The 27,418-nt window shown below is 48.4% G+C and overlaps 2 protein-coding genes across 2 annotated transcripts in view; both read right to left on the bottom strand.

The window, feature by feature from the left end:
* Positions 1 to 395: 395 nt before the first annotated feature.
* Positions 396 to 6,637, bottom strand: LOC129120961 (multimerin-1-like). The gene is made up of 3 exons (XM_077176577.1): positions 6,484 to 6,637; positions 1,940 to 2,086; positions 396 to 826 (listed from the first exon to the last, which is right to left on the bottom strand). Exons 1-3 carry the CDS (start codon positions 6,635 to 6,637, stop codon positions 402 to 404), a joined length of 726 nt encoding a protein of 241 aa, XP_077032692.1. The 3' UTR covers positions 396 to 401.
* A 1,167-nt stretch (positions 6,638 to 7,804) lies between these two features.
* LOC129120145 (E3 ubiquitin-protein ligase RNF213-like) overlaps positions 7,805 to 27,418 on the bottom strand; it is a 43,341-nt gene continuing 23,727 nt past the window's right edge. Inside the window, 36 exon segments of the mRNA XM_054632476.2 lie at positions 7,805 to 8,769; positions 9,359 to 9,537; positions 9,655 to 9,744; positions 10,001 to 10,198; positions 10,490 to 10,567; positions 10,651 to 10,852; positions 10,967 to 11,147; positions 11,455 to 11,538; positions 12,096 to 12,228; positions 12,414 to 12,665; positions 12,954 to 13,048; positions 13,794 to 13,968; positions 14,288 to 14,447; positions 14,812 to 14,906; positions 15,224 to 15,258; positions 15,822 to 15,903; positions 16,531 to 16,773; positions 17,100 to 17,204; positions 17,455 to 17,583; positions 17,877 to 18,067; positions 18,701 to 18,911; positions 19,339 to 19,453; positions 20,120 to 20,222; positions 20,318 to 20,484; positions 20,821 to 21,000; positions 21,244 to 21,344; positions 21,450 to 21,570; positions 22,277 to 22,458; positions 22,824 to 23,036; positions 23,345 to 23,499; positions 23,916 to 24,055; positions 24,348 to 24,524; positions 24,959 to 25,094; positions 25,399 to 25,546; positions 26,302 to 26,375; positions 26,947 to 27,069. Of these exon segments, the coding sequence (XP_054488451.2) occupies positions 8,616 to 8,769; positions 9,359 to 9,537; positions 9,655 to 9,744; positions 10,001 to 10,198; positions 10,490 to 10,567; positions 10,651 to 10,852; positions 10,967 to 11,147; positions 11,455 to 11,538; positions 12,096 to 12,228; positions 12,414 to 12,665; positions 12,954 to 13,048; positions 13,794 to 13,968; positions 14,288 to 14,447; positions 14,812 to 14,906; positions 15,224 to 15,258; positions 15,822 to 15,903; positions 16,531 to 16,773; positions 17,100 to 17,204; positions 17,455 to 17,583; positions 17,877 to 18,067; positions 18,701 to 18,911; positions 19,339 to 19,453; positions 20,120 to 20,222; positions 20,318 to 20,484; positions 20,821 to 21,000; positions 21,244 to 21,344; positions 21,450 to 21,570; positions 22,277 to 22,458; positions 22,824 to 23,036; positions 23,345 to 23,499; positions 23,916 to 24,055; positions 24,348 to 24,524; positions 24,959 to 25,094; positions 25,399 to 25,546; positions 26,302 to 26,375; positions 26,947 to 27,069 (5,207 nt within the window). The 3' untranslated portion in view covers positions 7,805 to 8,615.

Genomic DNA, 27,418 nt, shown 5'->3' with positions numbered 1-27,418 from the left:
TGATGCAATGAGCTGAGTAGTAATCCAGCCTCTGAGTCATCAAAATCTATCCATCACTTTTGATTTGCAGTCAGGGTGTAAAGCAATGATCAAACTGAGCTTTCTCTTGAGAAGTGATTCTCAGCAATCTCATGTAAGCATGTCCATGCAATGTTACAGCAGAACAGCATCAGATTTGTGCTTCCCAGTCATATTGATATGAGGAAGATGCTTTGTTTTCCCCCATCTCCAACCTGTGGACTCCTTGGGGTTGGGCATGTGGCTACAACCAAAGAACATCTTGGAGGATCAGCCATTACATTGGGAAGCTCAGCGCCCTTAAAGAAGCAAAGAATTCAAATGCAAAGCTAAATTCACCTGCAGGTTGCTTCATCTGACTAACAGCTCACTCTTAGCACTGATTAGGTACGATACAACAAGTAACCACTGAATGTAGTTACAGGTGGGTACTTGGCTGGTATAGAGCCAGTTGCCAGTCTGAGCCAGACTTCCTGACCGTAATTTAACTCTAATAAAGCATTTCCAGTAATGACTCTGTCAAAGGTGTACTTGCTGTTATTCATATTTTCAGCCTGAAAGGTGAGTTTATCTACCCCATCAATGACCAGATAGCCAGAGGCACGTGGGCTGAAGGATTCAATGGTATATTCAAAAACATAGACCCCCAGGTATGGAACATGGAACTTCCCAGTTGCTGGGGCAAACGAGGCGCCGTAGTTGACGTCCAGATTGTTAAATCTGATGGGTCCTGGAGTTGTCATTCCATATGTATGAGAAGCAAAAAAAGCCACCATAGGTGCATATCTGTATGATCCTTTTGAAAAATCTGGAAAGGAATAAAGAAAAATTTGAAGTGATGTTACATTGTAGAAAGGCAACTTGGACCAGCCAAAAGACCAAATGCAGATTTTCTGATGTCACATCATCCTGTGCATGACTGAACTTGAGCAACTGAAACACAGTATTCCTGCATAAACACATCCTACTATATTACATAAGAACTAATTTTCTTCAGAATTAGTGACAGGTGTATCCCCCAGAGAAAAATTTAGCAACAGCAAGGGAACTTGATGTTTGTCTATACTATGTTATCATTAAGGAAGCTTTCTTTCCACCTTACACCCCCTGCTAGTTTCCCCACTCCAGGATCTCTTCCATTGCTCATGTGAGTGAGCTGAAGCCAAGAATTGCAGCAGAAATCTTAGACAAACAGCAAGGAGGTTTAGCATTCATGATGTTAAATGAGGGAATAAAAGTATATGGTTTCTCTTCAAGCTGAGCCTGTACACTATCATTCCCTGCTTCTGGACAAATGATTTCATTCACTATTCATATGCTGTCATGAGTAAAAATTGGCCAAATGGCTGCTGAAAGATGCATAAAATTCACATTTCATGTGGCCTGGGTGTAAATTATTTATTGTATTTATTATACTGAATGAGCATAATTTTCACTTTTTTTTTTTGTTTTGTAATCTTTCAAGGGGCTGCATCCTTTGCTGATGAAAGCCAGAGGCAGGCCTAAAATGATTCCTTGAGGGCACAGTCCCACACCTTCTGGTAGCTATTGGTATTTAGAGAACATTGAAGATAGTATTTCCCAGTGATGCATTTTTACCTCCCCCTTCAAAATCCATAACATCGCATTCAAATGCATCTACTGCACAGCCTCCCACTCTGCACATTTCACCAGGGAGCTTTCCAGCTATTATCACAGGTCCCAAACCAATTTAATCCCATCATCTGGTCATATTAAGAAAAGAGATCATGAGCCACCCGTGGGGATTGATGTCTTGAGCACCAAAACACAGGACTCTGCTGCTTGAGTTGTCACTCATTAAAGCAAAACGTGAGACCTCTGACCAGCAAATGCTCTGTAATTAGGCCCTGGGGCAGAGCCTGCACTGATCCTGGATTGCACTGCTAAATTCTGTACTTGCCAACACTCAGGGAATTGTCCTTCACCAGCTTGACGCTGCAGTTGACTCCTCCAAAGGGGTGGCGACAGGCGCAGACAAAGCTCTGTCTGTCATTGACACAGGTGCCTCCGTTCTGGCACGGGGAGCTGGCACACGCTGAGAGCTGCCCTGGGAAAGAGAGGAGCAAACCCAACAGCCTCAGCTGTAATGTCACAGCAGGGACACTTCCCAAGTAGGCAGTATTTTGGAAAGGCTCTTTGTCAATTCACAATTTCTGCTGAAGTTCTTGCTGAAGGCCAACTTTAGTTCCTGTCCAGCCTCCCTTTCCACCCAAACACAGCCCACCTGCAGCTATCCTCCAAGATATTCAAGATAACCTGTAAATTCTGAGCTCTGCTGGTCTCAGAGGGTCAGGCACATGCAGTAAGGAAGAAGAACCTCCAAAGAAGTTGGATCAGCTGCTCTTTCTGGAATGAGCCATGTTATCCTTGGGTGTACCAGAAGAGATTCTGTACTGCTGCTGTACAGGTGGGACTGTCTTGTCTAGGACATTTTTCACCCAGGCACGTGACAAACAATGCAGGAGAGCCGGGCTCTTGGTGATGCAATGTCCTAAATGCTGTCCCAGCCGTTTCAAGTACTTGTCCATAAGTCCCTAATTCCAAGGTTGTTGTAGAAATTTTGGACTGCAAGCAAGAAAAATGATACCAAACAGGTGGCTTTGCAGAGCACCCTCACTGAGGATGTCCTTGCCTCTGTTGCCACTTAGGGATGAGCTGGCCAAATTCAACTCAGCCAATACAGAGAAATCTGTCAGGCCAGTGCTGCTGAGCTCTGAGACAGCAATTACTGAGTGACAATCAATAATGTGTTGTCATAGCAGTGTTTTGGGGGGAGAAAATTCAGGTCACATGAAAACAATAAATATTGCTATGAACACAAACCACACATTTTTGCTTTCTCCTGGTTTGGTGAAGTAAAAGTCAGATAGTTTAGAAAACAACCCTTGTCTTTGCCAGGAGCTACTAGCAGAACTCTGGAAAGAGAACTCCACACAGTCCTGTTATGGTAAATCTAGGTTGGTAGGTCAGAACTGAACAAGTCTTGCAGACAAGTACCTAGCTATTGCCAGGAAACTGCTGACCTGGATTTCACATCGATATTTCAGTCATTCCAGTGTTATCCTCATTTTCCCAACCAGGTATTTCACAGACTGCTGCAAAAAGGCAAACTGTTTCTGTGAGATATTTTAGTTCAGTGAGCAGAATGCTGAGGCACATTGTACAGTGACACTTGAATTTGCTCTGATATAGCATATGGATTTATAAACACAACAGTCATTCTTTTCACAGAAAATAATGTCTATTCTGTAATGCCTGAAATAAAGCAATTTAGAACTGTCATGACTGGGTCACAGCACAGGCAACTGGACATGAGAAAATAATGGTTTGCTTCTCAGATAATTGTTTGCTACATCCTTCATTCCAGTTATTTTTCACTCACATTTACCAAGCACCCACAACATTTCTCTGATATTTACCAAGCAGTCACATATTTACCAAGTGCCAAAGGAAAGCAGAAAAGGAAGGAAAACAGCTGATTGTGCTGACTGTATCATCCTCCCAAAATACAAAAGCTTCCTGTAAGAACACAGCAGCCTCTCTGCTAATTGGCCTCTCCTTATCATAATTAAGAAGTAAACCTAGGAAACAGGAAAAAGATCACTAAGAGGAAATGATAACAAGATTGAGACTAGCATTTTGGAAGTCTGCTTCCAAAAGTGGGGTGATTCTGCCTGAACTTAACCTTGGAGTTAATTCAAATTCAGACATAATCTACATTAAATTAACCCTCCCCGTGAAAGACTGCTTAACAGCAACTGGGAAGCTCCTCCTTTTTTTTTAGAATAGGAGAAATTGTGTGGGATCTGAGTCAAATTAGGATTTTCAGAGCAAGAGGCAAATTCTGCAGATCTCCACTGTGCCAATAATCTTCATGTAACTATGCTGCAATAGCATCTTCCTGCTGTCATTCCTGGCTGAGGCTGCTCCTCTGCCCAGTATTTTCTCTTTTCTTGCTGAAGAGTGTCCTGAGACACTCTGTCTGAATTATCTCCTTGGGGCAAAGATACCAGAGGGTTCAGATTAGGAACACATCTCCTACTAAAACAAATATTTTATTGTTGATTCACGTTTCACAACTCAGTAGTGCAGATGAGTAAAACAGAGAGACTATAAATTCAAGGCTTAAATTGTCACTATTACTAGCAGAGGATAAAATGTAGTTGCTAATTACACTTGGTATGGTAGTAATGAGAAGAGGCAGTGAATGCTCAGTTTTGCTACTCTTTGGGAAGGCAGGCAGAAGCTCTTGTGGGAAATAGACTGCCAATGCTGTGCAAACAAATCTCAAACAAATAATGAAGCTCCCTCATTATCTACAGGGGTTTTTTTAGAAGCAAAACAAATACGCAGCAATTTAATGGTCTCCTTATGGAAAGGATTGACTCCAGTAGTTTGGCTTGGAAATTCTTCTGACCAGGAGGTAACCTAAAAACATATTCTCAGCATTCAGTTAGCAGTACCTTTTTCTCAGGAAGCCCTAGGAGACTGGAAGAGCCTGGGTATCTACTAAACCACCCTGTTCACACAGGGTCAAACTGGTTGCCAGCCTATAGTTATTAATCATCCCTGTTTTAGCACCCTCAGGCTGATAGAGGGGAAAAAGCAAGGAGGAGAGGGCTGTGCCCTCCAGTTTTCAGTGGGGCAGAAGGTCAGGGCCCATCTGAGCTACTTGGACTCTAGCAACTCTGTTTCTCTGTTAAGCAGAGGTATGTAATAATTCCTGTGTGATGATTTTAGGCACACCAAACTAAAAACAACACAACAGCTTCATCAACCCATTAGTCTAAAGAGGAAATATGCAAATTTGAAGTGTATGTCACCAAGCTGAACTGGAATACCCATCTCATTTGTGCAACTAAAACACAAGATGGAAAACATTTGAATAGGTTAATATTTCACTTGAAATGAAGGCTTGAATGATGAAGTAAGAATGGAAGCTTGCATTTCTGATAGGAGTTAGAAATCTTGTGAAACCAAAATCAGAAATAAGATACAAAGAAAGTGAGAATTAATTGAAATTACCTCTTGAAATTACAGGTGCACCGTTTTAAATGCATAAATATAACACAGCTTGACTTTCATGTTGATGGGAGGGTGGCATAATCTGAATAAAACAAAACCACAACCAATACAAGACATGCAACAAGAGAATACACTCACATTTGGAAAACACAGCAGCCTCTAGATTCCCCAGAGAGCAGCACTAATAGCAACAGGAAAATGGGAACTGAGCTAAACTGCCCTCACACTGCATCACTCATTTCTGCAGGAGAACAGTCCATTGCAAAGTAGGACCAGTCACAGCCCAAACCCAGGACTTATTAACAGTTTCTAGGTGTGCATATATGTATATTAAATAAATATATATTTTAATGTTGTCATCTCCTTGTAGATATCAAAGCTGTCTTAAGATAATCACTTTTTTATGCATCCTGGGTTGCTGTTACAGTCAGTGTCAGCTGAACTGTTGGTGCTTTCACCCCTCACACATGTACTGCAGCCTCTACTTGACAGAGAATTTTTAAGTTTATTCCACAATATGGGAAGTCAGCAAAGTTTTATGACCCTGCATATGCAATGCAAACCCACATTGTTTTCTTCTGATTTCAACTAATTATTTGAGAAAGTATTACTTCAGGGTCAAATCCTGAACACATTAAAGCCAGTTAAACCCCTAATCTGTTAGAGTAGGGTCAAATATTGAACATATTGGAGTCAATGAAAATTGTCATTCACCTCTCTCTAGAATTTTTTGGTTTTTAGTTGAAAAAAGCAATCTAAGATTAAATACATTTTATAATTAGCCAATTATGCCTTAGAGTTTCTTCTAGAAATTTTAGCAGAGGCAGCACAAATCTCTGGTGGTGTCCTAGAACTTGTGAGAAAAAGCTTTCATGGAGAAGGAAAATCCACCCAGGCAGAAGATGGATATTTGCTAATTAGGGTAATGGTCTTGCTTCTTTAACTTACAGAAATATAATGTATGGCTTTGCTAGGCATGAAATTGGTTAAGTACAAAATCTCATTACCAATGGAAAAGTCAGCATCAACATTGCTATGTAGAAACCTCATAGAAAAATAAGGCTTCTCCACATCTGCAAAGAACTTCACTTTCTGCCAGTGAGCATATATCCAATGCTATCAAGCAAGTTATTTCTTAAAATTGAGTATAAACAATAAATGGGAAAGACATGAATTCATCAATATGGAGTGAAAACCAGAGCAGCTGGCACCTTCCCATGTTCCAGGCAGGTAGCACTAGTGATACTTTCCAACAAAGTACATGCTGTGGGAAGGCTCAAAGACATCTCTCATTTTCTCTTCATTTCAATTTTGAACCAAGATTTTGAATTTCCATCCTGTGCAGTTCCAGTAACAGACATAAACCAAAAAGGACTTGAGGAAGAATTGCAATTTTGTATAACAAAAGATTCAAATTACTTTGTGCATTTTTAAGCGTGATTGCCTCCTCTAGTAGCTGTGTCCTCGCTCTAACTGAAAAGATAACCAAGGACTGAAGTCCTTCAATAGGGATGGCTTTCATCAGAAACCAAGCTACTCGTGGGATTATGGCTTTAAAAAGGATCCTTTCCATTGATCACTGAGAAATGCTGTCCCTAGGACGGGAAGAGATGAAGAATTGAAGTGGAAAGGAAGGAAAAAAGCATGGAAAGGGAAAAGGAAATTGCCCATGGCCTTAGGACATGAACAAGAGTAATAGCTCTTACTACCTCTACATCTGCTTGCAATAGGGACCAAGTACTGGTTTAGAAATGTTCTTAAGTTAGGAGCATTTTACAGAAAACATTCGGGTCTGGATCTTCAAGAATATCTGGACAGTATTCTGAGTCTGGTATTAAGAAATCTTAATTTTAACATGAATTAGAATCATCTCAGTATTTTGAGTCACTCATCCACTCTTCATTTTCTGTATTGTGCCAGAAGTTATATTTCCATAAAACATTATCTTGTGCTTGTGATTTTCACTCAAGTATGATTGCAGAAGTCACAACTCAAGAGTTTGTACTTCTGTGAATTCATTCATAACTCATTTCACATGATGGCATTGGAATTTAAGTTCAGAAGCAGATCCCACTCAAAATTTCGTTTTTAAGAATGGCAGCTCCTGCTTAGCTGAGCTGCTCTCCAGGTGGACTGGAGCCAAATTTACTTGATTGGCTGGATTCCTGCTTTTTTCAGGAACACACTGCTGTAACTGCCCTTCTCAATGAAGTCCTGAAGGAGCCAGCAAAAGCCTCATTACAGTCGCGGCCCGGCCCGGCCCGGCCCGGGCGGTACCTCCAGAGCCGCGTAGCTGAGCACAGCTAGGGAGGCGCAGGCACGGCTCCGTGCCCCTCGATGTAGGATAAATCCACACCTCCCACTCTCTGCAGCCCGGAGACCTGCGGGTCCTTCTGCCGCTCCTCGGTGTCCTCCTCCACCACTCTGGCCCTCAGCCGGGCCTGCTCCCTGCGGGACCGCCGCGCTCAGAGCAGGGCCGCTCCCGGGAGCCGCCTGCCCGAGCCCCCGTCCCGCACGGCGCCCCGTTGGCTCCCCGGGGAGCCGCCAGATCCCAACCGGGGCACGGAGGCCCGGCGGCTCCGTGGGTTCCCCCCGCTTTGTGGGGAGGCGGTGCCGGGGGCAGCCCCGGGCGCGGCCGGGCCCGGTTCGATCCCCGCTCCCAAGGGCGCCGCCGGGCGGTCCCCAGGGCCCGTCCCAGCCCGAGCCCCGTTACTGCTCTGTGAAAAACGCCAATCACTCGTTTTCTAAAGTTTTAAAAGTTTAATAGTAATGAAATGGTTATAAAAATTGCAATATAATTAGAGCAATAAGAATTTTGGACAATTTGGATTAGGACAATATGAGAGAACAGAAACAAAGAGTTACGGACGTCCAGGTACCTTTTTCTGGGCAAAATAAGCCCGAAAAAGGACACCCGTTACCAGAGGATTAACCCTTAAAAACAACAGCCTGTTGCATATTCATACACTTCATACATGATGCATAAATTCCATTCAAACACAGGATTCTGTCTGGTCATCGTCAACTTCTTCCTCTTAATCCTAACGTCATAGCTGAGCAAGGTGGGAAGAAGTTAGTTTCTTCTGATAATGGGGCAATAAATCCTCTTTTTCTGAAACATTTAGGTGTCCTGTGGCTGCTATCTGGTGTGAGTACTTCATTCCTTTCTTTAAAAAAATATCCCACATACATAGTTTCTATTTAAGATTATGTTATAACCTAAAACTACATTTGAGAAAATTAATACAGCATAACTTTCTAACATAACACATATAATATTCATCCTAATATTTGCAAAAAGCCAATAATAAAATATGCATTTTTCATATTCATGTTCTTCCAGTGGCTCTGGAGCTGTGGCGATCCAGGGTTCACACTGAGTTGCTGGGTCTATTTCACCCTCCTCCTCCTCCACAGCCACTCTCCTCTTCACATCAGGTGTAAAAACAACAACCCCAAACCCAAAGAACAACCAACAAGGCCCAAACAAATGCCCAGATTCCCAGAAGCCCTGACATGGGTGTTGTGGCATTCCCTGGCAGGGTTCTGTCCTAACTGCCCCTGTGCTCCCTCTTGAAGATAGCAGCTGCTTTCCAGGTACAAGCAGCATGAGACAGAAGAATATCATCTGGGAATGTGTCTTCCACCTCCGCAGCGAATTCAGAGTCTTTGGCATCAAGGTAAGCAGAGAGCGATTCCTTCAGGCTGGAAGACAGAGCAGAATGGCATTAACAGCAGGGATAGAGCAAACCTCAAGTGCCACAATATGAGTGCACTGCAGCACCCAAAATACTCAATACACAACTGAACAGGGGGGTGTGTGTGTGTGTGGGTGTGTGTGTGTGTGTGTAGTGAGAAGGGTTGAACAGCCAGGTGGAGGCACAGAGGCCAGCAAGGGGATGCTGCAGGGCACAGCTGAGCTCTGGGGCTGAGCTGTACCTGTGCAGAGCTGTGTGCCTATCCCTGAAAGCTGGCCTTGAGCACTATGGAGATTTTTTCCAGCCTAAATGAGTTTGTGATTCTGTTATTTTTTTATCCAAGTGCCTGCAGAAGTGCTGGGGTTTGTGCCCTGACAGCAGATCCTGGTGTGTTCCAGCAGTGTCCCCAAGAGAGCCTGTGTGAGATGGAAGTGACACGTGCCAGAAATGGGTGTGGATATTCCTAATGCTGCTGCCTGAGCAGTGTCCCCCAGGACATGCATGTGCCAAGGGAGTGTTCCCACTGTGTGCATGCTCAGAGACAGAGAAGCATCAGTTAGCAACAACTATGGTGCCTTTGGGTGTGTAATTCCTACCTCCACGCGGGATTGAATTCCTCCACAGCTTGGACACGTCTCAACTTCAGGATGATCATTTCATGGAGCTCCTGCAGGAAGGTTTCCAGGCTGGAGTGGACCAGGAAGGTGTGCAGGAGCTTGACAAGCTCTGGGGTGAGCTCTTCTTTGTAATCACGACTGACATCTGCAAAAGGATCCTGAAAATGCAGCAAGGGGAGAAAAAACCCAAAGACACATTTGAACAGCTGCAGGCAGAGCAGAGCAGAGCAGGACAGAGCAGAGGAGGGCACACAGAGGTGCTGGGGGTGCCATACCCTGCCGAGGCGCAGCAGCTGCTCAGATTTGTGGGCACACAGGAGCTGCCACAGGGCTATGCTGTGCCTGAGCTGGCACCGTCTGAGGGCCTGGAAGAGAAGGACATATGTGGATGTGAGGGATGTCCTCGGAGCCCATCCCCAGCCTGCCCTGCCCAGGAGAGCTCAGCACAGAGCTCATCCAGCCCCTTGGCCTGGGTGGAGCCCATCTGCCCTCAATAAGCCAGCTTTTGATACCACAACAGGCAGTGGGAAAGTGAGAGGGCTCTGTCGCACCGGCTGGATTTAGCATAAACCAGGGCAAATTTTACTCCACAAGAATCCGAGCTTTGCCCTCAGGACTCACCTGTAGCACGTGAGGGTTTGTCTGATCCCCCATCTGCAGGACTTGCTCAATGTACTCAGTCAGCGGCATGTCAGCGTTCTCACCAGCCATGGCCAGGAAGTGCAGGGTAATCTCAGTGACGGACAGAGCATCACACACATCACTGTAGGACTGCAGCTCCCCACTGATCATGTTCATCACAGAACTGGGCAGAGTACTCTGAAAACCACAAAGTCACAGTTAATATTGTTTTAGACCCACTCCTTTTTCTGTTCCAATTGCTCAAGTCAAGGGAGACAACAGAGCCCCAGATTTAGGAAACTGAAATGCTGAACTATCTCCTTCTCTTTGTAAATCCTGACTGACAGCACAAGGCCAGATTGCACGTACCCAAGGCATGCTAAGAAATCAGCAAGCGAGCCTTTGGATGGACAAGGCAAGACACAGAAAACCCTTGCAAAAGCAGGGATTTCATGCTTGCTCTGCCTTCCTGCAGTGCAGAAAACTCACCTGCTCCAGCTTGTTCCTGAGCTCACTGAACAGCTGCTCATTGTTTCGGTCATGTCTGTACACCAGGGTGGGGATTCCCTGTCAGGAGAGAAACCCATGGATGTGAGGCCTGGAACGCTGCTCCCAGTGCCCTCCTGGCTGCATGGCCCTGCCCCTCCTACCTCTAGCCTGATGAGTGGCTTTCCCTGCAGGAACTTGCTGATCACTTGCTGCTGGATCCTCTCCAGATCAAAGTCCTGCAAGGTCTCCCCTCCCTTCTCCATGCTGTACTGGCAGTTGGACAGGATCAGAGGGATCAGGTCCCTCTCCACCTCGTAACTGATCAGGTGCAGGTTGGCCACTTCCAAGGGGCTGACCTGGTACCTGCAGGGAGCAAAGGGCCTGTGTTCAGAGGGAGAGGCCTCTGTGGAGCAGGGAAAGCTGCCTGAGAGGGAGCAGGGGATGCAGCAGAGCCCAAGGAGCAGAGTAGCAGCACACCTGTCATCCTCCTTGGTGTCTCTGATGACAGAGTATACGAAGTCGTTGTGCAGCCCGATGAGGTAACTGGCCAGCGCCGTGGAGCACAGCCCCAGCCCCTGCCGCCGCGGCAGCAGCACCTCCAGCCTGCTGTCCAGGCTCAGCTCGGCATCACAGTAGCTTTTAGGCAGCTTGATTTCCCCTGAAATACAGACAGCAGTGTTTGAGGAGGCCCAGAGCCAGCCCAGGCTGAGGAGGTACTGAGCTGAGAAAAGCCACGCACTTGGCATTAGGGACAAGCACAAAAGAGAACAAGTTCAGGTGAGAAAGGAAACAAGTTCAGGTAAGAATACTACAACAGGGAAACAAATCCCTCCCTTGTACCTACATTCTTAAAATTCAATGGCCAAGCCCAATTTTGAGGATATGCCTCAGCATCAGTGATGGGAGGAACCTGAACTCAGAATGAGAAGCAGTGGAGGAGCAGGGCTGGGAAAGAAGCTGCTCACCATTGGTGTCCAGGGAGCATCTCAGCTTATTCCAGACAGACAGAAACACATTCACTCTCCTCTCCAACAGGTCCCTCATCACACCTGAGAAACAACAGAAAGATAAATCCATGAAACACCTTTTCCTGGTGAAACTTTCCAATGCAGGGATCTTCAGAGCACACCACTGAACTCCAGGCAACTGCTCCAACTGCTCAAGAGACTAAATAGACACCAAACACCTTTCTAAAGGCATCAAATGGAGTCATCTGCTCAGTTTGTTACTTCTCCATTATTGTCTGCTTCTGGCCCAGGCCACAAGGATGGATTGGTCCTTGGTCTGATTCTGCATGACCTTTATGTACTTTCCCATAAGTACTTAAAAACATCAGTAATTGCTCTTTAAGCAAGCCCTGCTCTAGGGCTGAGCTTAAAATGCCAAAAGAACCACTGCTGTACTGCACAAAGCTCTCATCCCTCATAAAAAATCTCCTGTACTTAATTCCCTTTAAAGTCATCTGGTAACTTTTCCAACCCTATTCAAGTCTCCAGTTCAGTCAGGCAAGAATTAAAAGGAAAAGGAGAATTTTCCTCTTCACTTTCAACAAGACAATCCAGCATTTTCTGTTTCATTAATTACAACTTTGGCAGAGTCTCCTCACCTGAGTGGGGTTCCCTGAGGAATTCCCTGATGGAGCAGTCTTTGATTTCTGCTGTGTTCTGGAATTGCTTCACCAAATCTTTCTGCAGAGCCAGAATCTCTGGTAGGAATTTCACCAGCCTCAGCTCGCTTTCCTGGATAAAGTGGGTAAAGCTGTGCTTGGACAAACCAGTTGGAAATACCTTTATGGAATTACTTTTAAAATTTTTAAAAGACAACAATATCTGCCATGTTCATTCTCAAGATCATAGCAAGTACTGAGATAATCCATGATTTAGTCCTGGGCAATCCCAGGCTCTCATCCCTGTGCCAGCCCCACCTTCTGCAGGAACTTCCAGAGGAGAGGGACGGTGTCCTTGGCATTCTTCTGCTGCACAATGTGGCTCAGGTTCTCCACTGAAACCTTCCTGCGGCAGCTCCACATCTTGGAATGGTGGATATGGCTGTTCCGTGGCAGCTGGGACAGGAATGCAGCTGGGTCCCCATACACTATTTTCACTATGGGGTTGGAAGAGATTCTCTTATCCTTTTGTATCTGTCGGTTTAACTTCAGAAGTTTTTTATCCAAATCCTGCATTTAAAAAATAATAAGTTATTGGATATTGTGAAATACCTTCAAAAGAGCTAAGCCATTTCTGCTTTTCCAGCTATACAAATTCATCCCAGAACAACTTCAGTCTCAGGCTCCCATTTCCCCAGGTGGAATAAAGATGGCTAATCCTGAACCTGCAGCTGTGCCATGGATGGGCTGGCTTTAGGAACAGCCAGGTGAAAAGTATAGCACAGATATTACAACACATGAGATTTCCAGTGGATTTTGAACTGCTCAGCTACTGACTCTGTATAGCAGATTTCTCACCTTCAATTCAGGAACAATAATTGTGCTTGCAACAATTTCTTCCCATTTGTTTCTCTTGTCCTTGGTGGACAGAAAGTCATCAAACCACACCAGCCCTGCAACAGGAATATTTCACCTCTTATATCTGCAGTATTTCAGTGAAAACAAAGCAAAGATTCACAGGTGCTATAAGTTAACTGAGTATCTTGGTTCAGCTGGAGAATGACACCCAAGCATCACACAGTGATGCTTGGTTTCCAGGAGCTTCACATGAATGATGGAGACATTTACACAATTCCTTCATAACCCCAAAAATATTGAACAGATTGTCCAAGCTCAGACCATGTCCCACGACAGAGTGAAGCTTGGAATACTGACTGGTGCTGTCCCACAGTCCAAATATGGGCTATTTACACATTAATGCCTCTGTGCCACAGTGACTCCAGACCCCACCATGAACCCCACTGTGCCATCCCTCTTCTCCCAAAGAGCTCCTGGGAGTCACTGAGAGGCAGCTCAGAACAGGGATTCACAACAAGGTGCTGTGCTGGGGAGCAGCCCTGCTCAGAAGCTGCAAGCTCTGCCCATCTGTCATGACACTGTTTTTTCAATAATTCATTTTCAGAGTTATCGACTGCACCAAACCTTGCAAACCTCACGTACTTGACTGAAGGAATCAAACAGACAAAAATTCTTCCCTCCCTACAGTAAGAAATAAGCTTCAAACTCTCTATTTTTCTCTTCAGCTCAGCTGCTGATGTTTAGGAGTGAAGGGGTTTATCAGCAAGGTGGCTGCATGGCCACAGCCCTTCAACCACAGCCCCAGGTGTGACAGGGTAGGTGGCTTTTCTTAACACTGGCCTGGCTGCCGCTGGGGGGCCTGCAGGAGACTGCTGAGCACCAGGTGCAGGATGTTGATAGTGTCATCCACACTCTTCCCCAAAATCCCAGTCAGCTGTGCCAAGTCCTCCTGAATGTGCTGCTGCAGGAAGCTCACCACATCATCTACTCTTGGCTTGATCATCCTTCCCAGGGACTAAAGACAACAAAGGCAAGAGTTGAGCACAGCCAAAAACATCCAGGGAAGCACAAAGCACACAGAGCTTTGTCCTGCCAGGCACCCAGACCTGTGGGATTCCTGCCACCTGTGCCCATCAAGGCAGGGCTGGGTGGATGTGCCTGCATGGAAGTGCAGGAATTAACCAAAATCCCTCCTGGGCAAGGAGGGAGGGAATTTGGGTCTTGCATCCTGACAGACTGCCCTGGTCACTTGGCAGTATGATGAAAAGGACCAGCAGCATACAAAGGTTCCCCTATATTTTGTGTGACCACTTGGAAGTATTTCTGGAAGATACCTGAGTGTCTCTGGAGGCTCCCAGCAGCATGGACAGGTGGGTGAGCAAACGGAGCAGCACAAAGACCGTGGGGGACATGTTCCTGTCAGACGTTCCCAGTGTCCCTCTGTGCTCAACATCTCCAAGGATGTGGCCAGTTTGAGTTCTGTCTGGACGAGGGCTGTAGGAAAGTGCATATATGTTTGGTTTTTTTTTTTACCTAGACAAAAACCACACAAGACATCCCTGATACCCAGCAATGCCTTTTTGACCCATAATGTCTTTGAATGCCCCAAAAGCTGCCAATTCAAAGTGCCTTCACTGGAATGAAGGCTTCCAATTCAAAGTGCCTTCACTGGAGTGAAGGCTTTGTGCACAGAAAAGGAAATTTCTTTGGTTTTGCTGCCTGATTACTCTTGCTTGGACATCTCTCCCTTACACCTTCCAGAGAGCAGCATGAAGTGGTTGGTACTTCTGGCCTTTGAGGGCACCACAGGCAAGTCCTACATCATTTAGCCCCGCAAAGGCATTGCAGCAAAGCCCACCTGGAACGATGGAAGCCCTGCACGGCTATGTGGTTTCTGCCTCCAATGAGGACGTGGCATTCGGGACAGAGGCTCCTTTCCATGGGGCGCCCACACTGAGAAAAGCAACAGGGCAACACTGAATTCCAGAGAAACAGCTTCTCCAGCAGAGAAAGGGAATGAAACAAAAATCCAACCTCTAAGTGGTTAATTCAAACCCTGCTACAAACTGAGCCTCTGCCTGATGTTTCCCAATCTATGGTATAAATGCTAGGGATATGCTAAATTTTACGTTACAATGACAAAATGATCAATAATACTGAGTTTAGAAGTGGAACTCTGTGCATCAGAACATTAAAACCAGCAAACAAATAAAACAGTTTGTTGTTGAAAACTTTGTCTGCTTAAATACCCACCAGTCCCAAATTCTTACCTCTCCCACAGTGCAGGGGTGGCCATTGGGACATTCTGTGAAGAGAGAAACAAACAGGACAGTATTCTAAGACAGATTTATACAGCCCTTGTTATTCCCTTTCCTAGGAACCGTCATCCTGGAGCAAGAAATATGTTTCAAGATCTAATCAAAAGCCCTGACTATCCCAAATCCCAAAGGACTGACAGGCCCATGCAGGAAGCCAAGGAATTTTTCAGTGTTGCTTCTCCTTGAGCAACAAGGAATCAAAGCTGGACAGATTCTACTGCTGAGGGCAGGAATGCTCTTACCCCCCATTCCCTGCTGCAGGAAGGTCCAGCTGTGGGAAGCAGAGAAAAAGCTGGCTAGTAAGGTGGCAGAGTTCTCCTCTCACACCCTGTTTGTGTTGCCTTTGTGCCCCTTCATGCTCTGTGGACAGCTGCAGGCTGAAGACTAAACAGCACTAGATGTCCTTTGGTGCATCACCCACACAAACTGTCTACAAATCTGGATTTGCCATGGATAACTCATACTGAGGAGTGGGTTTGTCCTCACATTTGGGACAGTTTCACTCTCCAAATCCAGGGAATTCCTTCCCCAGCCAGCCAGCAGCACTCACCATACCAGTGTAGAGAACGTGTTCCCTCCCAGGTCCTTGCCTGAGCCATGATGTCCTCAGGCATCGTGGGCAGAAAGGAGCGCTGAGGAGGGAAAGGGGAAAGCAGTCACAAATGGATCTGGGAATCAGCTCTGTCCTGTAGCAGTCACTCACTGGTTCTCTGTTCACACTGGGTTACAAGAAACATCTGAGAGCAGAGGTCAAGCAGGTGACGCAGATGCAGATTTTCAAATTCACCTTTGAAAATCCACTCTTAGAACTGTCAGTATTGTTAAGACTTGCATGTGCACTCTCCAGACATCCTGCAATGCACTGCTGATGCACCCTGGTGCATACCAGCATGTTCCCTTACACCTTGGGTAGCCAGGAATAGCAGAGCAGCAGCTCTCTCCCCTTGACTGAGGAGACAGAGCTATGAGTAGGCAGGTCTGCACAGTGGGAGCTGCCAGCTGCTCTCAGCCTTGCTCACCCAAATACCAGCACAGGTATTTGCTTCATCCTGCTCAGGATGGAGAGGTGCCTTGGAAAGATACCAGGCCAGGGCTTGGTGTTGTGCTACTTAACCCCAACAGCACTGAAATAATTCCCCCGTGTTTCTCAGCTCAAGCAGTGAGTTGGATCGTTGCTGTTGAGAAAGAGGATCCAGCAGACACAGGCAAGAACCAAGGATGAGCTGAAGTGCTCACCAAGGTGAGCTCTGTGCCCTCACCTGCATGATGCGTGGCTCGAAGGCCAGGTTCCTGAGGGGCTGCAGGACACGGCTGTGCCCGCAGAGCAGCACAGCAGCCATGTGCACAGCCATCTCCACCACGGCTCCCTGCTGGCTGCGGCCCCGTGGCTCCACGGCCAGCCCAGGCAGGGTGTTCTTCACCAGGGCAACTGCAAGGAGCTCCAGCTCAGAGGAATTCAGCACTCGGGAGTGGTGGATGAATTTAGTCATCATCTCTGTTTGCTGAAAGCACAGATTGGAAAGAGCTAAAGCCATCAGGATACTGCCCCACCCAAACAAAGAGCACTGGCAGCTGCTTCCCACACTGGGTTACCCTGCTCCCAAAAATCTCCACAGCCTGCTCAGCTCTGGGCCATCACCCTGGCTAGGGCACAGGAACCAAGGCTCCTCCATCACTGATTCAGATCCCCTTCCTCCTTACCCACCTGTGGCCGAGGTGCGCCTGTGCCTGAGCAGGGCTGCAGAGCTCATCTTCGACCTGCAGCAGCACACGGGTAAGTCTGATTTAAAGCAGGTTTACCACAAGCTGCCAAAGGGGGGTGTCCTACCTGCCGCTTGGGATGAAGGTCTGGATTCCCATACAGAGCAGTGACCTCTCGGAAGATGGCCAGGAGCAGGTGGGCAGATTCCAGAGCTGGGGGGCTGTTGGAGGCCTGGGAAGAACCAAGCATGTGGCTGGGAACAGGCCAGAGCTGCCCCAGATACAGTGATGGGATGTGCAGGTGGGAAAGTAAACAAAACGTGCTTGAGCACAAGCCCCAGTGACCTCCCAGCAGAGGCCCCCAGGTGCTGGGAACAGACACTGCCCAGAGGGACACAGCAGAGCTGGGGCCATGCAAACCCAGCAGGGGACTGGAGGGAGGACTGGGCCCAGCAGGGGTCTGAGGGAGCACTGGGCTGTACCTGCTGGGCCTCAAGCAGCCTCTGGGCCGTGCCCTCCATCATGGCTTGTCCCACAGCATCGCGCAGGGCCTGGTACTGCTCCCCATACACCAGGTACCGGTCAATGTGGTTGGACTGGCTATGCTGGACCTGCCAAGGGAACAACCATGCACAGCACTGGAGACAACCACCCAGCTGGAGGTGGCAGAATCTCCTCTTCCTCCCAAGCACTGGGGCATTTCAGGCTCCCCAGAGCAGCAGCAGCAGGCATGGTGCTGCCAGGGGAGACTCCATTCACCCGAGAGCCAGGAAAAGCCATCTCCCAACCACTGCCACTCTGGCCTGACCCCAAGAGACACACAACAGTAGGAACACCCCAAAGAAGCACAAAGTGAAGGCAAAGAGGAGACCAGAACCATCACCAGGAGACGCCTCTTGTCTACCTGCTGCAGAATTTCTGCTGGGAACACCCAGCTGAACCGTGGCTCTGTGACCAACTTCTGAGCAAATTCCATCCCGTGCTGGCTGGAAATCCTCCTGACCAGGTACACACGGTGCCAGTCGTTCTTGGCGAGGCTGCAGAACTTCTCCACCTTCTTCAGGTAATGCTGCTTCTCCTTCATCTGCTTTGGCTCTGGAGGGCAAAAAAGAGGTTAAAACAAAGAGGCAAAAGTACATCCCATCCTGTAAAACTTTTCTGTCTGCCCAGCTGTAGCACCAAGTCCCTTTATTAGTACTGTGTTATTACACAGAAGAACTTCAGAACTCTCCCTTCCTCGGGTGTTGGCTGGAGCATATCCTCAGCCATATTTCAGACAATGATTCCTTTCTTTGACATGGAAGGTATAAACTCATCAATAGAAACTCTCAATCCCTTCTAGCTGCACGGAGCTCTCATTCATACAAAACAAGAACCCTTACAGCAGTCCTGAGTCTCAAGCAGCATTGATGCTTTAAAGTTCAATTTAGTGGGCTCTAAGTAAATCTCCTTGTTAGCATCAAGAGGATAAAATAAATCCCCTTCCACAGGTGTTAACTGCCACGTAACTACACTGGGGTCACCAGCACAGCCTTTCTACCAGTTACAGAGCACTTCTAAGACACGGTACAGGGGACAGACACTGACTGACACCGCCAAGGGAAAAGGGAGTTGCTGCTCTCCTCCCTGGCCATGCACCAAAACAGGTCCTAGCAGAGCACAGGGCACTGCCTGTGTCCAGCCCACCTGCCCTGCATGCAGCATTTCCAGCAGAGCAACCAGACTTACCCGTGTGCTGCTGCAGGTCGAAGATGAGCTCTGCAGCCCTGCTCAGGCACAGGCGCACCTCGGCCACAGCCTGCAGGTATTCCACAGAGACTTGCTGGGGAGCCTCGCTGCTGCTGGCTGGCAAGTAGTTCTCTGGAAAGGCTCTGTCCTCAGGCAGACTGTTTCCATGCCCACATCCCAGGCTGTCCTCTAACTTCTCACACATGGAATCCTAGAGAGAGGCCAGAACACTGGTGAGTGGCAGAGCTACCTCACTCAGCCACCCCTGTGTCCCCAGGGCACCCAGCCTGCCATGAGCACAGTAAATCATCCCCGAGCCTCCAAACCATCCCTGACCCTCCAAGCCCAGCCTGCCACGAGCACAGCAAACCATCCCTGACCCTCCAAACCATCCCTGCAGCCTTCCAAACTACTGCCATTGCCCCCTCATCCTAAATCTCTGCTATGTCACCAAACACCATTTTTAGGATGTGCCCCAGCTGTCCGACACTCCCAAAGCTTGGAGCTGAGGTAGAGTCAGGAGCAGGCTGTGAATAACACACATTCCATGTTCCAGGATGCCAAACTCAACCTGTCTTGTCTCTTAGCAAGAACGTGAATGGTGATTTTAACTACAAAGTCACTTGCCCAGCTCTTACCTCCAAGCAGTTGACAAAAAGCAAGTAGAGCTCCTTTTTATCTTTTTCCTCTAGGAGCTCGTTGTGCTCCACCTGGGATAGGTAACGCTGCACATCATCTTTCACTTCATTGAAGCTACAGGGGAGAGAGAGAGACCCCCTGACACAGCTGCCATGCTGACAGGACTGCCCCTGCTCTAAATCACAGCAGAGCTCCCAGAGCTGGCTGTGTGACAGGTGGGGTCACTCTGGATCCAGCTGCAAGATGGAGAAGCCTTTGGGATTTTTTGTGATTTTTTGTAGGTGACATTTGGGAATGAGCCAGGCTTTGATCACCACCAGTGCTCAATGAGCACTTCCAAGGAAAAAGGCATATGGTTCAGGAGGTGATCATACCTGAGAAGGGGCTTTTGTGCCCTGCCTGCAAAGGGAGGCTGGGAGGGCTGTGAGAATGGGGAGGTCTGTGGAGCAGACATTAGATCAGTTTAAATCCTGATTAAATCTCTGTGAATGAGGAGTTTTGCCTTGCTGACCTCAATCAGAGCAACTACTTAGCCACCTTGCAGAACCCAGGCATCCACCCTCAGCACAGGGTTAGTCAGGGACAACCAGGTAAACCTTGCACAGGCTGCTCACACTGCACCACAAGCCCCGTGCAAGCCAGCCAAGCTGCAAGACTAATACAAAGGAATTCAGAGTCAATGAAACTCAGAGAGAGGTGAGGAGAACAATGGGATGGGTTTGATGAGGAACAGAGCTGAACCTGGCCCTGGCCTAACCTCCCTCCGCTGAATGTGCTCACCTGTACTTCAGGAGCAGCTTCAGCATTACAGAGCGGATGATGGGAGTTTCATCCACCTCATCATTAAAAGGGGACAGGAATTTTGTGTAGACAGCAGGGTGATCTGTGGAGACAAGGGAAGGACAGGTTTGGCAGTTGAGAGAAGGTGGTGACAGATCCAGCTCTATAAGACTGAATGTCAGGGTGAAGGGAGCTCACTTGGGTCTTTCAAGACGTTTTTTCTCTCAACAAACAGCAGATCCAGGAGGCTCCAGATCACCTCTGGCTCAGGGGGCTTGTTGTCCTTGAAGCACATGGTGGTGACCACGTCAATGAAGAAATTATTGCATCTCTGCCGGAACAGGGCCTTCTTTTCTACGGCAGCTCTGGAAGGGGCAAAAGCAAACACAGAACCTCTTAAACCACAGAAGAATCGAGCACACACAAGTAAAAGTCACCCAAGGGAGATACTTTTCAACCTTCCCAATGAGATGATCCTTGAGGTCCCTTCCAACCCAAACCATTCTGTGATTTGCATGTTTTTACAGAGGCCAAGGCAGCTTTCCCCTTTTTTCAAACAACAGAACAGACAGGACCTGTTCAGTTCCAGAGGGATGACGCAGAGTTCACCCTCTGCTTGTGCTGACCACATCAGAGTTGAGAATTTCCTCACAAAGCCTCCCCACCCAACACTCCCACCTTGGAGAGGGCAGCTGGAGTACCTGAGCTCCTCAGACACAGTCAACTCCACATCCTCCACAGCAGCCCTGCAGCAGGGACAGTGCATCTGTGCTGGCACCAGCCACTGTCTGATGCACTTGCGGCAGAACACATGGTTACAGGGCAGGCAGATGGGGTCCTTCGGCTCTCCCAGGCAGATGGGACACAGCTCCAGACCATGCCTGGAATCCAGAAACAGCAATGAGTACAGCTGCTTCTGTGCTGCCTCCCCAAAAGCCTTGAACAAGACGTTTAGTTGCAGCTAGACCAAGAGCTGGCACACTGCCCAGCTCAGGGTGCAGAACCAAGCAGGGTCATTGCTCTTCCCTTGGCTTTCACTCCTCCCCATGCAGCACTGCCACAAGTGTGCTGGCAACACAGGCAATGTCCCTGCTGGCCCCTGCAGCCTGCCCCAGTGTCAGTACCTGTAGAGCCTGCTGCTGACTTCGTCCTTGCATTTGTGCAGCACTCTCAGCACCGCAACAAAGGTCGGATGAGACTTCATGTCTGAATCGTGCTGGAAACACTGCAGAAGGAAAGGACAAGGTGCAGTGACTCAGCTGCAACACCCGAGATGAGAATTCCCATGGTCAGCTCAAGAGGGAAGAGGTGAAATGGCAGCTTTGCTCACCTCAGCAAGAAGCGAAGTATATTTTCTCACTAAATCCTTGAATTCTGGCTTGATGGTGTGGATGCCCAACAGGACGTGTTCCACGAAGAGTGCCATGGCAAACACACGGCTCCAGCAGGCCCTGGGGGGGACAGCAGGCTGGCACCACAGCAGGAATGGCAACCAGGGCAGCCAGGGGCTCACTGCTGCTCCTGCTCCACTCCGCAGCACTGCCGCACTTCTCACTTGCTTTGCCCTTTGGCTTTCCAGAAGGGTTTTTGTCAAGGACAGAACATTCAAGCACCTCACCCAGGGGGCTCAAGGGCCTGGCCTGGAGGCAGCAAAGCAGCAGGACCAGCAGCACTGGACATACTTTCTCACACCTCTAACTTCAATCTCAAAAAATTTTTAAAATACCAATCACAATTAGATGCACTTTCTTCACTTCAAATAAACTAAACAAGGTCTGTGAGAAACTGGGGTAGTGCTCTGGGCTTTCTTCCAAAACACAAGAGGCAGTGAAATTCTCCATCTCTTGAGTCCTTATGCACAGAGGATGAAGTGGGGAGACACTGCTGGTTAACAGGAAGCTGAGGAGAGTTTTAAATAACCCCTGAACCCAGATAGAATGCACCAGATGATATTGCCAAACTTAAAGAGAGAATCTGCAAGGAGATGAGGGAACAAAAATGTGGTTCTTGCTGCTTGGTATGTATTTGAGCCCAGCAGGAACCTGGAAAGATTTGCAAAGCCTGAGAAAAGCAGCACCAGAACAGCTTCAGCCTGCTCCAATGCCCCAGAGAACCTCCAGGCAAAGAGTAGGGCTGTGAGCAGAGCTTGGTACCCACCTGAGCTTCCTCAGCAGCTGATGGCAGTGGCTGCCCCTACACTGGGCACCCTCCTCTTTGCACAGGAACTCAATGGGCATATGGAGGTTCTTCACTTTCTGCAGCCAGAGCTCAGGGGAGGCTGTCTGCACCAGCTTCTCCAGATCCTCAGCACACACCATGGCAGCCAGCACATCCAGAACCTGCACACACACAGGGACAGGGGTAACAACAGCTGCATTTCAGAAGTATTTATGGACCTAGGGATCTCAGTCTGGTTTGCTACACCACATGTTCTACTGAATAAAGTCCTACTTGATTACTTTAAGCTCTGCAATTCTCATGTTTGTGGCTTGGCTCGTTAGCATGTCCAATAACTAATGCAAAAGCAGGGCAAACTATTTTAAAACCTGCTTGTAGCAATAAGAACACAGCAGATCATTCCCAATTCTGAGGCACCCCAGCCTGTGCTTCCCCCTCTGCTGTGGCTGAAATCCAAAGGAGACTGAAGAGCAGTGCTCCCTGCTGAAGACAGAGCTCCCTGCCAGGGCTGAGGGAGTGACTCTACCATCTCAGAGCATGGAGTTCTGCATTCTTTCTGGGTCAAGAGGTAGCCAGTCACACAGGGGTACACAGCCAGGATCCTGGAGAAGTTCTGCAGGCGGCTCTTGAACTGGTTGTGTGCCAGGTGGGCCCAGGGCAGGGAGGGCACCAGCTCCTTTGTCCAGGGGGACTCCGCCATCCACTCCTTAACACAAGACAGGAACGCCACACACAGACACTGCAGGGGTGGGACACAGAAAACCAAAGGTGAGAAAGTACTGTTATAATTCATTTTGTACTGGAAAGCCTGGCAAAAATATCTGAGAGATGAGAATCACTTTCCTACAAAGATAGCCTTAAATATGTCAATTTATACAGGTGCTGCCTTTCTGAGTGACCCCAGTGTCCAGGAGTCTGCTCTGGGGTTCCCTTGCTGTTGGGCAACTGTCTCAGAGGGACATTTTCCCCAAGGCAGGGCTGATTCAGAAGGACACATTCAGAGGCATCACACTCTTCTCCCCATCCAAAGGGTTTCCAGCCCCTGACCTGCAGCTGCTCCGGGGAGGACACACCGATGGTCAAGACAGTAAAGTCTCTGATGTAGCACTCGAAGAGCAACTGCCTTTCTTCCCCGGTCAGAGCAGAGATGAATTTTCCCAGAGCAGTTTTCTGGAAGTATTCCACAAACTTCTCAGCATGGCCTGGAAAGTGAGGATGCAGAGAAAAGCTGGATGTTAGGAGGAAGCTGGCTTTGACACAGCATCTATCCTAGAGGCACTAACACCTCAATAATCACTGATGCATCCAGCACTGATGCATCCAGGGCACTGAGGAGGGACTCAGGCCAGGCATTGTCAGTCCAGCACCATGTTGTATTTCTGGAATCTCACCTTGTCATTAACTCTTTTGCTGCTCCACAGCACTTTGAATGCAAGGGCACAGAACAGGTGAGAAAGATGAATGGTGAGAAGCACAAAGAAAAGCTGCCTGCAGAGAACTCTGCTGGCTCACAGGAGCACAGAGAGACTGAAGGTGACTCCAGTGACTGGAGGGGCACAGCAGTGACAAACCAGAGCTCAAAGGGGAGTGGATGGAGATGCTGAAGCCAGACTCTCACCTTCAGTGTTTTGGATGTACTGAGTCTCCAACCACATCTCTTCCAGGTACTCCTTTATCCTCCAGCTGAAGGGCATCTCATTCCCAGCATCAGCAGATACCATCATGTTGTTCTGCACCACGATTATCTCTCGCTGAGGGCTGGGGGGTTAAAAGGTACAGGGTTAAGGCACAGGGCTTTTGTCTGGGAAGCACAGTGCAGACAACAGAGGCAGAGGCTGCAGAAAGAAACTGAGCCCTAGGAGGGAGGGGAGAGAGAAGGGGAGGGAACTGCAGGACTCTGAGAAGAACAGGCTGAACTGTGACCAGTGCCTGGCTGCCCTTGTTGAGCAGCCATCAAACATCCCTCTACCTCGGGGGGTTAGAGCCAGGGCTGGGCTACTCCCAGTGCTGCCAACCCAGCCCAGCTCTCCTGCTGCTCCCCTGGGCTCACCTGTTCTTCCCCACACTCAGGAATTTGGTGTCATTGAAGATGAACATCCACAGGTTTGTCACCCAGTTTGCTCCTGCCCTGGCCATCAGCTCCAGATTGCCATTCCTGTCTATGACAGCAATCAAGAGAGCCAGGAAGGGAGTGACCACCTTCTGCACTCGCTTCCACAGGGCGTGCCTTTGGGGAGAGAGAGATGGAGAAACCCAGAGGGAATGTGAGCAACGACATCAGCAAAACAGGAGGTGCCTGCCCTGAGTAACTAATTCTGTCACATGTCAGTATTCTGACATGTGATAGAATCCTAATGCTGCTTTTATGGGAAAGAATACTACCAACAAAAAAACCCTGCACTTCTCTCACTCCTGGCTTACCTGTAATCTCACTGTTCCACTCAAGCACTTGTGCATCCCTGTCCCAGTACAGCCCCGTCAGCCCTAACTCACCCTTCCCCAGGAGAGGCTAAAATTGCCTTCAGAGAGTTTCTAGCACAGACTGGAGACTGACACTGCAAATGTTGAGATTACACAAAGCTGCTGTCTCTGCTGCACAGGTGCTACTTGCAGACCCTTCCTGGGAGGCTGCAGGTGACAAGGCAGTGCTGCTGTCCTCACCTGAAGGTACCTGCCTCCTGCAGAGCACTGAGGTTGCAAGCCTCCCGAAACACCCAGTTTTTGAGGTGAAGGGAATTTTCTTCTTGCCTCTTCAACAGGCTGGAGAGACGAGCCTTGGTTGTCTTCAGGAAAGAGGCTACAAAACAACAGGGAGCTTATGTTTTCTCTTCTATTAGCTTTGACCCAAATATCCTACCAAGAACAGCATTTGACAGTTGTTCCAATAATTGTCCAAGTGGGGAAAAAGCCAGCCAGCATGGTGAGAGAAAAAGCCACCACTTAAACAGCAGAAAAGCCCTACACCCACCAACACACTGCAGCATGGACACACATTCTTGGGAAAGCCCCCTCTCCTGCACCACAGCAAAGACCTCTGCATCCCCAGTGAGCTGACTGTTTTGGTGGTCCCCAGATGTCCAGGGACTCCCTGCAGCACACACCTTTCAGCTCATTCTCCCTGGAAAAAAGGCCAAGCAGAATCTCAATTCTCCTCCTGCTCCGGCTTGGGTCCTCGTTCTGGTCCCGCAGCATGCCCACAGCACTCTGCACACAGGTCCTCAGCAGCACCGTGGTGTTCAGGATCTCACCCTGCCCAGGAAAACAAGGTCATTCCCCTGGAGTGACCCTCCTGTCCCCAGCACACTGCCTTGGAAGGTTCCCAGGGCTCCCTCAAAGGGCCTGCTGCCTGGCATCCCTGTTCCCAGCTTCCCTCAGCTCAGGCTGCAATTCTCAGCTCTTTTGCTGTCAAGAACATGATGCAGCCTCTGTGGCCCTTTCAAACTAGCCTGTGAGACAGCACTTGTGCTGAGTTGAGATCCCTGTAGGGGAAAGATTCAGCAGTTTGAGGAAGGAAATGGAAATAATCAATGTGACCAGGGAAAATCTGCCCTTCCTGGGAAATGCTCCATGTCCCTGGTGCTGGGCATGTCCAGCTGAGGCTGCCAGGGGCACACGAGGCAGTGTGAATATGGCTGCAGCACAGCCAAGTCCTAAGCCAGCTCCAGCTCCACCTCAGAGCACACAGCTGGAGTGAGGCTCAGGACCACAGCTCCCCCCTCCTGGGCAAGAAAGGCAACAGAAGCTCTTACAGCTGACTTTTAAAAATCAGAATGAAATTACTAAGGAATTACAGAGTCCTTAGAATGGTTTATTTCTTTAGTGATGCTGATTTTGACTGGGTAGTGGGGAGGAGGAACTTGTAGCTGATCAGTAACATTCATGATGCAAATACTGCTGATTGGTTTCGGGTGAAGGGGAACACAAAAGGTGGGTTGCACCCATGGGTGACAGAGCAGAGAGCCACAGTGACAGCTGAGAGGCAAACAAACGTATTCTGAACTGACCTCATGGTGCTCTGCTCCTGGCACTGTTTCTCCAACCTTCTGCTGTGCTTCTCCATTGGCAGGCAGAGCTGCAGCTAAGGTGCAGAATTTTTGTTAGAAAGCAGCAGTGCACCCTCCATCAGTCAGATGAGAGTTTATTTTAGTAACTGCATCCCAGAGCAGCAGAACATCTGTCAGAGACCCATTACCACCTGCATGAGTAGCTGAGATTCACCTCAAACATAGCCACAGCTGCTCAGGCTGTCAGGCTTCATGCAGCAGGAGCTGGAAGAAATCTGACACTGGGCTAATGCCTTAAGCTCTCTCTGACTCCTGTCAGGCAGTGTGGTGAAAGGAAGGAGAGCAAGGGCAAAGAAAGATCCTTGTCAGTCTCTGCCATGCAGCTTTTGCTACCTCCTGTACTAGGAAAGAGCACTCAGGCTGCTGAGCAGTGCAAATGCCACATTTCTGTCAAAAAGAAAACTAACTTGCTTGATGACCTAAAGTTGTAGTAATGAATTAAATACAAGTTGGTAGCCAGGTGGTGACCCGCACAAAAATCAGGTGCTGAGCAGGGAAAGTCATCAGATACATTGTGCCAGGCATCAGTTCTTGTAGTGGCAAATCTGGGGCCACAGCTCCCCCTTTCCCCAGCACACAGCTCACCTCTGGTTGCACCTGGATCCTGAGAGAACACCTGGCTGATGGTGAGGTTCTGCAGGGCTATCAAGTTAGAGTTCATGTCCTTGGATCTGCGGAGGTCATCGATGTGCACTGACTGCCACAGCCCTACAGGCACAGAACAAGGAATCACTCCCAGCCTGCAGCTTGTTCTTCCAGAAGAGCTCCCCCAGAATTACCTGCCAGCCCCTGGGGTTACCTTCAGGGATCACCAACTCTCACCTCTTGCTGTAGGAGGGGAAAGCACGATGCCCTCAGAACCTGCTGCTGCACACATCCCTGCCTAACAGTTCCAAGGTTGAGGCTCTCAGAAGCCCCCAGACCCAGAGGAACTTTGCTGGACACATCAGCACCTGCTCCAGAGCCTCTGGAGGACAATACACCCACAGAGTTACCCTTGTGGCTGTGTGCTGCTCTCCAGCTGACTGGAGAGGGGACCTGTCTGTCAGCAGGCAAG

This window comes from Agelaius phoeniceus, chromosome 4, assembly GCF_051311805.1.
Source record: "Agelaius phoeniceus isolate bAgePho1 chromosome 4, bAgePho1.hap1, whole genome shotgun sequence".
NCBI classification, from domain to species: domain Eukaryota; kingdom Metazoa; phylum Chordata; class Aves; order Passeriformes; family Icteridae; genus Agelaius; species Agelaius phoeniceus.
The sequence above is the reverse complement of the archived record's forward strand: the minus strand, read 5'-3'. Positions and strand labels throughout refer to the sequence as shown.